General features: G+C 32.5%; 1 protein-coding gene across 1 annotated transcript; it reads left to right on the top strand.

The window, feature by feature from the left end:
• The first annotated feature begins 6,035 nt into the window (after positions 1-6,035).
• On the top strand, positions 6,036-7,738 carry LOC145048932 (protein LATERAL BRANCHING OXIDOREDUCTASE 1-like). Its single transcript, XM_078997584.1, has 3 exons — positions 6,036-6,764; positions 6,868-7,240; positions 7,399-7,738. Exons 1-3 carry the CDS (start codon positions 6,232-6,234, stop codon positions 7,606-7,608), a joined length of 1,116 nt encoding a protein of 371 aa, XP_078853710.1. The 5' UTR covers positions 6,036-6,231; the 3' UTR covers positions 7,609-7,738.
• The last annotated feature ends 4,932 nt before the right edge of the window (positions 7,739-12,670 follow it).

The following is a 12,670-nucleotide window of genomic DNA, read 5'->3' as shown; positions in this document are numbered from 1 at the left end:
GGTTGTCACAGAAGCCTCCAAGTGCAGATAAGGAAACATATTTAAATTAAGTTAAAATATTATTTAATATTCAAATTAAGGTTTATCCAAGATATTTAGGAGCTATAAATAGACTCATAGGGTTATGGAATTCGACCACTTGATATATTGCAAATGTATAGCCAAATTTCTTCTCTCTCCCTCTCTCTCTCTCTCTCTCTCTCTCTCTCTCTCTCTCTCTCTCTCTCTCTCTCTCTCTCTGTAAATTGTTTCTAGTTTTCTAGGTTTTAGGTGTGAACCATTAGAAACAGTTGTAATTTTAGTGCTAGCTTTCTGAAAAACAACTAAGGATTCAAGATTGGTACATACGATTGTAACACTAAATGTATGTAACTCTACTTGTAAATTTTGATTACACCTAGGGTTTATGATAGTTTTAATAACATGTTGCTATAATGTGAAAAGACATAAATCCATATGTTGCATATGACCATAATTAAATTTTCTGATGATTCAGTTGTGCAAATTTACTTACTTGACTATATGTGGAAAGATTTCGAGTATATGTGAAATAGAGCTAAAATATGATAGATTTGTTTTTTTTTTCCTCTTAAAATACAATGGAATTAATGGACACTAAATTAAAACTTTAGACATCCAATATAAAATGCAAAAGTTTTACGAAATGGGTTAGTTAGAGATGTTGGCTCTAATGGATTTGATCTTTAATGTATCTTCAATTAGCTAAGTTGTGGAAGTTTCTCATTTGCAAGTGGATTCGGATCATCCACGTGGCCACATTCTTTTCTACATATAGATAGATCCATGAGTCATGTCTTGACTATAATTTCCATAAGAATGTTATTAGTAGCAACATGCATGGTGTGTATAACTTCTAACTTTATTTTAAAATATTATTTTTAAGTTTTAAACTTATTTTAATTAACTATTTCAAATATCTTATCAAAGGTTATTTCAAATTTTAATCTTATTATTTGTAAAATACTATTTCAAATATCTTATTGAAACCTTATTCATTTTTTGCTAGCTCAAATCCATCTCTATGCAATGGTTGTGGAACTTTGAAAAAAAAAAGATTATTCCAAATATCTTATTGAAACCTTATTCATTTTTTGCTAGCTCAAATCCATCTCTATGCAATGGTTGTGGAATTTTGAAAAAAAAAAACGACTATTCCAAATATCTTATTGAAACCTTATTCATTTTTGTTGCTATCTCAAATCCATCTCTATACAATGGTCGTGGAAGTTCGGAGACACATTGTTGCTAATATTCCCTCTGTCCTATGTGAGTGGTCCCTGGATCAATGCCATACATGATGTTATTCTTATCACTTTTATTTGGATGATATGTAGTTCCTGGTGTTGGTATTTATTATCATTTTTGTTTTGTAACTTGAACTAAATTTTGTTCATGGTGCTTTTCTTTTTATGCTAATTGCCCATTCACAAAAATTATGTCAAATTTGGTAGGATTTTACCATCAAAATTTTATAAAGTCTAAAACAATCTGATGTAACATTCTGATCGTAACAACTGATTGAAAAAAAAAACGTTAATTGGCTTTAACACACATTTTATGTTTGTAATTAATGTAGATATGTAATTGGATTTGATCATCCGTCTAATTAAATTTTAAATTAAAATTAATATAACCAACTCAGTCATGCTACGTGTTAAAAGAGTGTAACATATAAACCAAAAAAAAAAGTGGTACATTAGTACTATCTTTATTTATTTTCGATAAGAATTTGTTTTCACAACGTTAAAACAAGATCAAAAACTGAGTTATCAAATATCACTTGAAGACAAATTTTGAATGACGTGGTTGTGATAATAATTATTTTGATGCTGACCTATATAAGTACTGAGGTGGAAATAATCGTTAATGAGAAATATGAGGGCTGGAAGTAAAAATTATACGATACGATCATAATTCATACCACGTCGAGTCGCAGCGTTGGTGGGCCAACCAGAGCAATACGAACCACACGTTTCGTGGCAACTACTTTCATAGCTAAAGGCTTAAAGCCTTGATTTTAAAGTCTCAATTAAGTGATTAACACACGAATTCATAAAAAAAAAAAATATTCATCTTTGTGGTCAAAAAAATCCAACATATTTAACGTGTGTTGTCATAAAAGCTAACTTTATGTATATTTAAAATAATTTAATATTGATTTGTATATTTATTTATAATGATCATTATCACATATTAAAGAATTGAAATGTTTTAACTTTTACCAAAGAAAAAGTTAAATTGATAAAAGTAGGTGAATCATATTGCTAGCTAATGAGTTGAGTTAGATTGAATTTAAATGTTTTCTCATTTGCTTTTTGAATTTACAAATATTTTATATGATGGAAAGTATTATAAAACTCATATTCGGCACGCAGGAAATAAATAGTTTAAGAGACTATATACAATTATACATGTAGTCATGTAGATACATTTTATACGACCTAAATTCCTTTGGCCAATTACCCTTTCAATTAAGTATATTGTTCATCTTACACTTTTGGCATGTTAGAGAACATTAACCTAAACTGATTCGATTTTAATAGGTAGTTTACATATTTTATAATTCCACTACCTATCAAATAAAGGAGACGAGGAAAGAAGTTATCTTTGTATAAAGACATTGTGACTTAATTGTATTCTTTTTGTTTGTAGTCATTTTGGTAGAAAGGAACTTCACTGAGTTGATTGCTTAAACAACTCATACATGTCTTGATTTTTTGCAATTTTTCTAGCTATTTATTAGTGTTTTAATAAAACTTTCGTGTTAAAAGAATATCTGACTTATTTATACAAACATGGTCAAAATCCATATTCTAAGACCCATGTCAAGTCAAACAAAGGTGATGAGGAATGATGCTCTCTTTGTACAAAGATATTTTTGACTAAATTGTATTCTTTTGTTTCTAGTCATTTTTTGTTTGTTAGAAAGAAACTTTCATGATTTCATTGGTTAAACAACCATTACTTTATAAGGAAATTGAGTGATTTAATCATTTTTGAAAAAAAAAAAAGTATTATAAATATTGTTTTTCACAAAATAACCATAATTTTCGAAATGGACCATTCAGGAGTCCATTTCATATTGTCTATCTCGGCTTATCCATTAAAATACCTTTAAGAATGCCTATTCTAGACTAAAACAACTTATTCCCGATTTCGAATTACAAAACCATTTTTCGGATTTTATTCTGACACGTTTCGGATCTCGATTTGCAAACCCATTCTGATACATTTCGGACACTACTATACATTTCAGAGTTAAGATATGGAACACGATCATGATGATCTTGTTGTTTTACAGGTAAATCCTTTACTCTTATATTTTTAGTAGTTCAATTATAAAAATTTTGTTCTTAGAAACCTAGTCTGGAATATGAATAAATATGTTCGGAATGCACAAACACATTTCAGACTTATAATACATGTTAACATTACATTTAGGACCAACCCAATACTAGTTTAATTATTTATATTAGGTATTATACATCAAAACTGTGAATTCCGAAACAAAAAATACAATTCCGGAATGCGATGAAGTAGTCTGGAATACGAGGAACATTCCGGAATGCGAAGAACATGTTTGAAATGTGCATTATGTTTCACTTTGAAACAAAATTTAAACTTATTGAAACTTTTATATTTGCAGCATGACGAGATTTTTGATGCATTAGTTACACTGACTGGCAACCTGCGATTGTTGTGTATATTCTTGTAGCAGTCAAAGATAGATCGACATGCGAGATAGGGGCGGACCTAGTAGGAGTCTCGGTGTGACAACACCTACTTTTTCTGTCCGCAGTGGAAAGTTTTTTGATTTTTTGATTTTTTTACGTATTTTTTCTACATCGGCAACACCTATTTCAACCTCGGCAGCACCTACTATGTATTCTTGCGTCCGCCCTTAATGCGAGACTACGTCTGAAATACATGTTTTGGAAGGTGGTTAGATATTCTTGCAGTAGAAGGGGATCATTTACTTATACATTACGTGTTTTTCTATGAAGTTATCACAGACCCTCGAAGCGAAGTTGAGGAGATGATTTTTGAAATTAGGGGTTACGAGTTGTCTTTCGGGAAGAAAGAATTTTGTCTTCTCACCGGCTTCCACTTTGGTGACTATTTTACTGCCTCCGTTTTCGGTGTTGCCTTTTGTTCCCGTGTATTTCGCATGATCACGAAGAATGCCTTTGTGAAATTAGAACAGGTGATTAATGTGTTTGACAATTTGCTTAATGAGTTATCGGACGCGTATGAACTATGTGCATGTCTCATATGTTAGATAAGGGTTTCAATAGGCGGTTGTCTTGTCAGCATGTAATAGATGAGTATTTTGTTTTGCTATCCAACCTTAATGATTTTAAAATGTATCGTGTTTTAGTTTTTAGTTATTTTGTTAATTTGTAGTTATTATTAAAAATCCGTGAATGTTGCGAGCTTGGCTACCGTAGCTTCAAGTTCTACAATACTTACTTTATTGTATACATGTGTTGATTGACAACACATCATGATGTGGATCTCATTGTTGATACAGTGTAGAGAGGACAATGCTCGATGGATATTTATGCCAACAACTTTTAACACTAATGCATTTGAATGGAGTGACATGACTGACGAATCTATTACCCAGCTTTGTCTGAGTGTGATACGGTATGGTAATTAATAATATAATGTTATTTTATGATTACTTAATTCCAAAATTTTGTCCAATTTTAAATCCTTCTCAATATACGGAGTGTTCACTGGTTTTTGAGTGTTTTTGATTTCTAGACATTTAAAATGAATATATACGATAGTCATTGGAAGAACGTTAATTTTTCAGAAAATACATCTTGGTTTATAGCTTTGCAAGACCGTATCCACGAACTCCTACTGGGTATCAAGTACTGGGGTACCAAACCCATTGATGTAATCCCCTTGAGACTTTTCAAACTCACCCTTAAAAAGGCCGCAAACGTACCACAACCGTCTGACAATATAAGCGATTATGAATGTTTTTGTGTTAGTTCATGGGGATGTTGATCACGGAGAAATCATATATGATAGAGGGTTCAACCGAAGAATGAACCGTATAATTATTACTTTTGCTAAGAATAAATATGGATCCATTTGAACGTTGTAGTATTATTTACAACATATTTAACTTTATATAATTATTACTTTTGTTAGATTTAAAGGCTTTAGACACTGTTACTTTTTGCAATAAACCCAACAACAAAAAAAAAAGTTTTCTGGAATGCTTATCTTGAATACTATTCTGGTATCTAGGTCACTCTGGAATGATCTGTTCTAAACAAACGAGTCATTTTCAAAAAAAAATTATAAAAGTCAATTATTTTTTTTTCGAAAAACCATTTATATGGATTAGATTACTCAGTTTCCCTACTTATATGGTAAAACTTAGCACTGTTTTATAATATCTCGACAAACAATATTGTCAACATAAATAATCTTATGACTTCCCAAACCATTCATTCCCTCTCACTATTACCTTTCAATCATTTAGAAAAATTCCTTTATGCACAATTAACTAAGAATGGAGATAAACAAAAACAAATATGAAAAACTTAAATTTCACTAGGAACACTTTTTGTTCTTTAAAAAAAAAAAAACTTTCTAATTCTTTTATTATACCTATCAACACTCTATTTAATCTTTTTTTTAATAATAATGAATCTAAGACCAATATCTACAATATTAAAGATCTTAATGTGAAAGGAGACAATTATTGAAGTGATTCTTTATTGTAAGTTGTAACTGTACACTATTTTATAACATGTTGAATACAATTTTAACAAGGTCAGCCTGTCTATTAGCATAAAGAGAAAAACCGGACCAACCCAACGAATGGACTGCAAAGCCCATCCCATTTAAGTAATAATAAAGAGTCAGCCCAACTGGATCGGAAACACCAGTAGGCCCTTGTCACTTGTCAGTATTTCGGAAGAAAACCGGGTTTTTGATTCCCGCCTTTTTAAATTTATCAGCAAAGCTTCAAAAAGGCAAAACAGAAAAAGTGTTGACTGGGCCGGAATGTGGGATTGGTTCCAGACAATCACATCATTGATGCTTCATCCTAAATTCTTTCATTTTCATATTAAATCACTACACAAATTCCTACACATTTTTTATCTGAAAGCCTGATTAACAACTGTTTTTTGATCGAAGATCAGGTGCCTCTGTGTGATTCCAAACAATCTTCCGATCACATCCATGGCTAATTCACCTGAATCATCGCACCACGTACTCTCAGATTTCCGTGCTCCACCACCGTCTCCAGTTGCCTCAGGCCGTCGATCTTCCGTCGAGAACGATGATATACTCACAGAGTTTCTCCGCTCGCTTCACGTGCCTGCCCTTGTCTTGCCAGATCGGGCATTTCCTCGCCAAAATCCGAAGATCCAGAACCTACCCAAACTTGATTTTGGAGCACCAAACGTTTTTGATTTTTTTGATGATCATTTTGCGGAAGTTATTAAAGTCATCGCACAAACAGGCTGTTTTGAACTCGTCAACCATGGAATTTCCGATCAACTTTTGTCTTCCGTGATCAATTCTGGAGCCGGAGTGTTCCAGTTGCCACCGGACAAGAAGTCTGTTGTTTCGAGGTCTGCTGAACGGTTATACGGTTTCGTTGAGTTCCATGGAGACGATAAGGAATTGAACGAAGAGTTCGTCTGGTGTAGAGTCGATTCGTTGAAAACAGAGATGGAGGAAGTTTGGCCAATTCAATATTCGAATTTCAGGTAATTTAATTCATTCATTCTCATCAGCTTTTTTCTGTTGATGACTTGATTCATCGCAACGTTACATCATGAAACAAATCTGGATTACAATTGAGTTTTGCAGTGAAAAAATGGAAAACCTCATGTCTGAGATCGAAAAGATATCCGAAATTCTACTGAAATTGTTTATCGGTTCTGCTACTCCAGTATTAAGCTTACATGATTTTGAAACGAAAGAGAAAGAAATCGATGGATCTATAAGTTACATCTACAAGCATCAACAGAATTCAGATTTGGTATCAAATGACGATCAATATATGGAGTCGTTAAGATACAATGTGATCAGAATGCTGATTCGAGGATCCGAACACTCACACACACTCTGCTTTCACGTATGTGATGGATCTTCTGAGTTTCATGTTTACTCCAAGAAAGGCTGGGTTTCGTTTTTACCAGATAAGAATGCGTTGGTCATCACCATTGGCAACCAATTGCAGGTATATTAATAATAAAATTCATGCTTACCATAATCATATATAGTATAATTATAGATTATGAAAATTGTAATATATTCTAAACTTTTAAAAAGCAACGTGCATCGGACTATTAGAAGAGTGGTTTATGGGTAGTTAATTTGTTCACTAATGTGATGCAGACATGGAGCGAAGGAAAATACAAACATGTTATAGGGAGGCCAATCTTCAAAGGGGAACTACAGAATTATATATCAATGGCTTTTCTGTATAGCCCTCCTCCACCCGTACCTAGAGACCAAAAGGACAACACGATAACATTTAGCCACCAACTCTTTTTGGTTTTGATTTTAATCCTTCTTTACAATATTTTCTCTTATATTTCTGCTTAATTAATCAAACATTCATATCATTGTAAAAGTTTTTTCGTTTGTTATTATTTGGCGTCATGATAGAGGGAAATTACATTGCGTGAGGTATTTATTGTCTAATTATAAAGGAACATATATGGCTTTGTTTGAATATCTATTTTCCATACAACTAGGTTGATATTATCCCCTGTTTTGCAGGGATGTAATTTGTACATTTTCTATTAAGTAGAGATCATTTTTGTAATTTTTTTTTAACATAGACCGTTTCTATAAAAAAAATCTACACAGCATTCTGTAAATTATAGGGGACAATTTTTGTAATATATTTTACACATAAGCACCAAATCTTCCAACGTATGAAAGTCTTAAAAATATAAATATTTTTGTAAAAAAAGAAAAACACATGTACCATTTCTATACATTTACAAGCATAATTTTTGTAATTATTTTCTATATAAGAACCAAATCTACCTATATACAAAAGTGTTGTGCGAAAATCTCAAACTAAAAAATATACTATTCATTTCTCTCTCTCTCTTTATATATATATATATATATATATATATATATATATATATATATATATATATATATATATATATATATATATATATATATAATTAGTGAAGATTCCCCCGTTTTGCAAGAGTTTGAAGTCATCGAGTGTTTGCAAAGGGATGTTAATACAAATATTTTATTTATTTAAGTATTGATGTGGAGGTCATTATATTAACATGATTTTAGTGGACAAAGATGTAGGTAGAATGTAAATGTAACGTAATATTTTTGTGGATTGATGCAAGCTTGAAGGAGATGTTATCTTTCATGGAGAGGTCTTTGACTTTCGTATCTTCAAGGATGGTTTTTAGTATTTTGTAATTTGGGTGCTCTGGTTGTGTGGAGATGGTGTTATTAGAGTTGTTCTCCTTTAGATGTATTTTTTGACTTGGAAGATGTCTCTTTTTTTATTGACAACCTTTTGTGCTGAGATTTTCATTACAATTATTTTGTTGTCCTTTTTCTTTTTCTTCTTCGTGAACAGTGAAATGCTCCAATAGACAACAATGAAAAAAAATGAATATGCTATGGTATACTTGATAGATTTTTCAAACTCGGATGCCTTAAAGAGAAAAAAAATTAAAAGTATAATGTTTTAATAGAAAGAAATGAAAATAGGATAATATATCAAATAAATAAGTCAAAATAACTTGTTGTTTCTTGTATTTGCCCTCATAAAATGTCATAGGTAAATGCATAGATAAACCACACAAAAATAATAACTTATCATTTAAAAAGAATCGACTACTCAGTGGTACTCACAGTAGTTCTAATAGTAGTACCATTGTTTTCGATCACACCAAAAAAGTTGAGAGTTGAGTTTGTAGTCAACCCAATGCCAGTGCAAATCCCCACACAGTCATGCAAATATTGTAATTCCAACTATAAAAACAACAAATAACCAACCAATTTTATATCACCAATCAAATTCCATATAAAGATCAAGTCCAGATTCCTGTAAAACCATATCATCATTAGGGCCTCGATAAAACATGAATTCACATTCCCCAATTGTGTATGTGAGTGACTCTAGTCATCTTTCACGTTCCCCAATTGCGTATGCGAGCGACTCTAGATCATCTCTTCATTTACCTGTATGACCTAAATGTCCATGTACACTCGCGTATCTTATTGTACCCTTGCAATAAAATATAGATACATATCATGCATAGAAAACTAAAGTATGATATATTATTATATTTAAATAAAAAAACTGAAAATATTTGGGCATTGATCATATTCTACATGTTGATTAGATTATTACGACATTACGCTGAAGCAATAAGATTTTATGGATTAATGATGTGAGTTTAATTCTATATTAGGAAACAATATAAATGTGTTGAAACATAAATGAATATAATTTTAGGACTTATTTTGTAAATATATAAATCATACCCGAGTCAAGATCGATAAAATATAGCTTCTTTTGATCAACTAATCTAGGTTGAGCAAGTAGAAAGTTTTATGGTTTCACATCTTCATGGACATATCTTTAAGAAAAGAGAGAGAAATAATTAGGTTAAAAAAATTATATAAATTGTGCTTCAAACCATAAAATGTGAGCAAATCTTATCTCACCCATTTGCATGAAGCTTTTCAAGAATTGATATTGTCTCAACAATAATGCAAGCTGCCATACTTGGTGACATCCTACAAAAAGAAAATGATTAATGATTTGAAAAAAAATATATTTAATTTGATAGAAGGGTGTGTTTGCGTAAAATCGCAGAGAGAGAAAGAGAGAGAGTCTTATGATTAGCCTAAGGAATTACAAACATCCCAATGTTCATCACTTCAAAAAGATTCATTTTTTTCATTCCATGCCTAAAAATAAGCAACTTGCTATATATAGGGGTAAAAATTCAAAACTTACCAGAATATAAAAGTCATCGTGCCGACCCTTGCAGTGAACATATGGAATCCCAAAAAATCCATTTAATGAGCTATTACATTAAAAAGTCAAGAAATTAGAACATAAATTGGGTTTAGTGTAACGTCCGCAGATTCGGACTAATCAATTTAAAGATAATAAACATTAAAAATAAAATTTTAATACAATATTATTTAGGATAAATAATCTTAACCAAAGTTATGATATATGTCACAAGGATTCCATATATATATATATATATATATATATATATATATATATATATATATATATATATATATATATATATATATATATATATATATAAAGAACATTGAAATCTGACTTATAACAAATAGATTATGACCCCTTGAAGTTTCATGATTTAAACCGACACGACTCTACGTAACATAAAAAGTAATTTTTTGATAAAATATTTTTTAGCCTTAGTGATCTAAACAAAAGTTGTAGTAGTTGTCAAACCGAGAGCAAAGAACGTCTAAATATGACTTCTTTGGAGGAAGTTATGATTTTTTCTAAGATTCAGCATAACGATATACAACTCATAAATTGAATTTTAGATTGGTCGATTTTTAGCCGAAACAATCTAAACAAGAATTGAAGATATTGTTAATAGGAGTTCAACGATAAAAAATACAGTAAAAAACGAACCTCGGATGACAAAGTTATGAATTTTTAACGGACTTTTACAATCTAAGTCTGTTAGAATATAACTTTAAAAATAAAGTCAAAATTAGCCGACTGAGTCTAAACGAAAGTTGAAGATCTCATAGATTGCTACACGATCAAAAATGGAGATGGTATGAACAAGCTATAATTTATAATAGCATATTTACTTATTAAAATAAAGTATAAATCACAAACACACACACACACACACACACACACATATATATATATATATATATATATATATATCATACATAACCAATAGATCAATAAAAGTGGTATGTATCATCCATAGTCATGCCAATATGCCATGAGCCGCCTCGTGGTCTTCCTTGTCAGGCCGGGGGCTAAAACCCTGTGTCTTACAGACAAGTGTCAGGAGCCACCTCCGGGTCTTCCATGCAAACATCACAAGTACAACTAACATACAATCTACTCAGCTTAATTAATTCACTGTCAGAGTTCAGACTCTGGTCTTACATATAGTCTGCCAGGAGCCGCCTTGTAACATCCTGTTCCAGATTGTTTTGTGATTTAAGGCCCATAGGCCTTAATCCGAGTATGAGAAGGTTTTGAGGCTTTGAAGGAGAAAGGTTTATGCCCTTTTGGGGATATGGGTAAGGTAGGTTGTGTGATAAAAGAGTTCGGTTTGTGCTTTAGAGCCCAAATGTACTGTTAAAGGCGCTGGTGCAGGCTTTTCATGAATTTTGGATCTAAGTTCGATTGGGCTTCATGAGGAATAAAGTTGATAAAAGTGTAGGGCTTCTCGTTACCTTTTCGTGGATATAAGGATCGTCAGAAGCATATTTATAATGAAGAAGTTATGGCCTTCAAAAGTTTTGAGGTTGTAGGCTTAGCCGAGTACGCTGGGCGTACACAAAAGTGTATGCTGAGCCTACCAGTAAAGAAGGAAGTATGTTGGGCGTACTGACCAGTGGTGGTCGTGAATGTTCTTCAGAGTACGTTGGGCATACGCCAATTAGATCTGAACCCTATTTTAGTGTCTTGGACCCTATTTAAGCTCCTTATCTCATAACCTAACCCTAATATCTTCAGCCTCCATCCTTCTAAACCCTAGAAATCGACCCTAAGCTTCCATTTAAGTGATTCTTGAGCATTTTGGTGATTTAGTGAGTTTTTGGTGCATATTGTGGAAGAAGGAGTTCCTTGAGGAAGCATTGCTTGGTTTAGAGCTTGTGGATCCAAGCCCTAATCATGTTAATCTAACTCCAGAAAGCATAAAGTTTGAATCTTGGTGGCTTTCTCATGTGGATCTAGTGGGATGATCACTTGTTATATTTGGCTTTTGAAGAAGAAGGAGTTTTGAAAGAGAATAGCTTGAGCACCTAGCTTTTGGATCTATGTTCTTCTCTTGTTGGTGCATCTTTCAGAGGTATCAAGTTTTGAACTTGCTTATTATTGTGCTAGTTTTTGTTTTGGATCCATTTTAGGGTTTTTGGTCCCAAAGCTTGAAGCTTTATGAGCTGTTGAACTCTAGAGCCTAAGATATGTCCCTTTGAGTATATTTAGTGGTGTTATGTCATAAAAATCCAATTTTGGACGTTGGAATCAAGCTATGCATGAGATAGGAGGTTTTTGAGATAAGGAAGTGGGTGTTTTGGGTGTTTGTGACCGTTCCAGCCATGCAAAGGCTTAAAGTCACTGACTTTATGGAGTAAGTGCCATTAGGGAGCCCAGATTTGGGGTTTGAGGTAATGTCTTAACTGTTTAAGACCAAATGAGTAGAAAGAGTCAATCTGGGGAGTACGCTGAGCGTAATTCCTGTACGCCACGCATGCTAACCCAATGTCTCCGATGGTCAATATGGATTCATGCGTACGCTGAGCGTACCAAGAAGAGTACGCCCCGTGTAAACTCACTGTGGACTTTTGGGCTAAGTCTCATTTTGGGCCTTGAGTGTTGGGCCTGGAGTTTGGACTTTTTGCAATAGAGTCTTGGACC

Source organism: Lactuca saligna, chromosome 1 (assembly GCF_052625555.1).
Source record: "Lactuca saligna cultivar CGN05327 chromosome 1, ASM5262555v1, whole genome shotgun sequence".
Lineage (NCBI taxonomy): Eukaryota > Viridiplantae > Streptophyta > Magnoliopsida > Asterales > Asteraceae > Lactuca > Lactuca saligna.
Note: the sequence above shows the minus strand (reverse complement) of the source record. Positions and strands in the feature narration are given on the sequence as shown.

What these genes read in the sequence shown, in the direction of transcription:
- LOC145048932 (XM_078997584.1), top strand. Translation starts at nt 6,232, where the DNA reads ATGGCTAATTCACCTGAATCATCGCACCACGTACTCTCAGATTTCCGT. An exon ending in ATTCAATATTCGAATTTCAG is followed by an intron (nt 6,765 to 6,867) that starts GTAATTTAATTC and finishes TGAGTTTTGCAG; the next exon opens with TGAAAAAATGGAAAACCTCA. An exon ending in CCATTGGCAACCAATTGCAG is followed by an intron (nt 7,241 to 7,398) that starts GTATATTAATAA and finishes AATGTGATGCAG; the next exon opens with ACATGGAGCGAAGGAAAATA.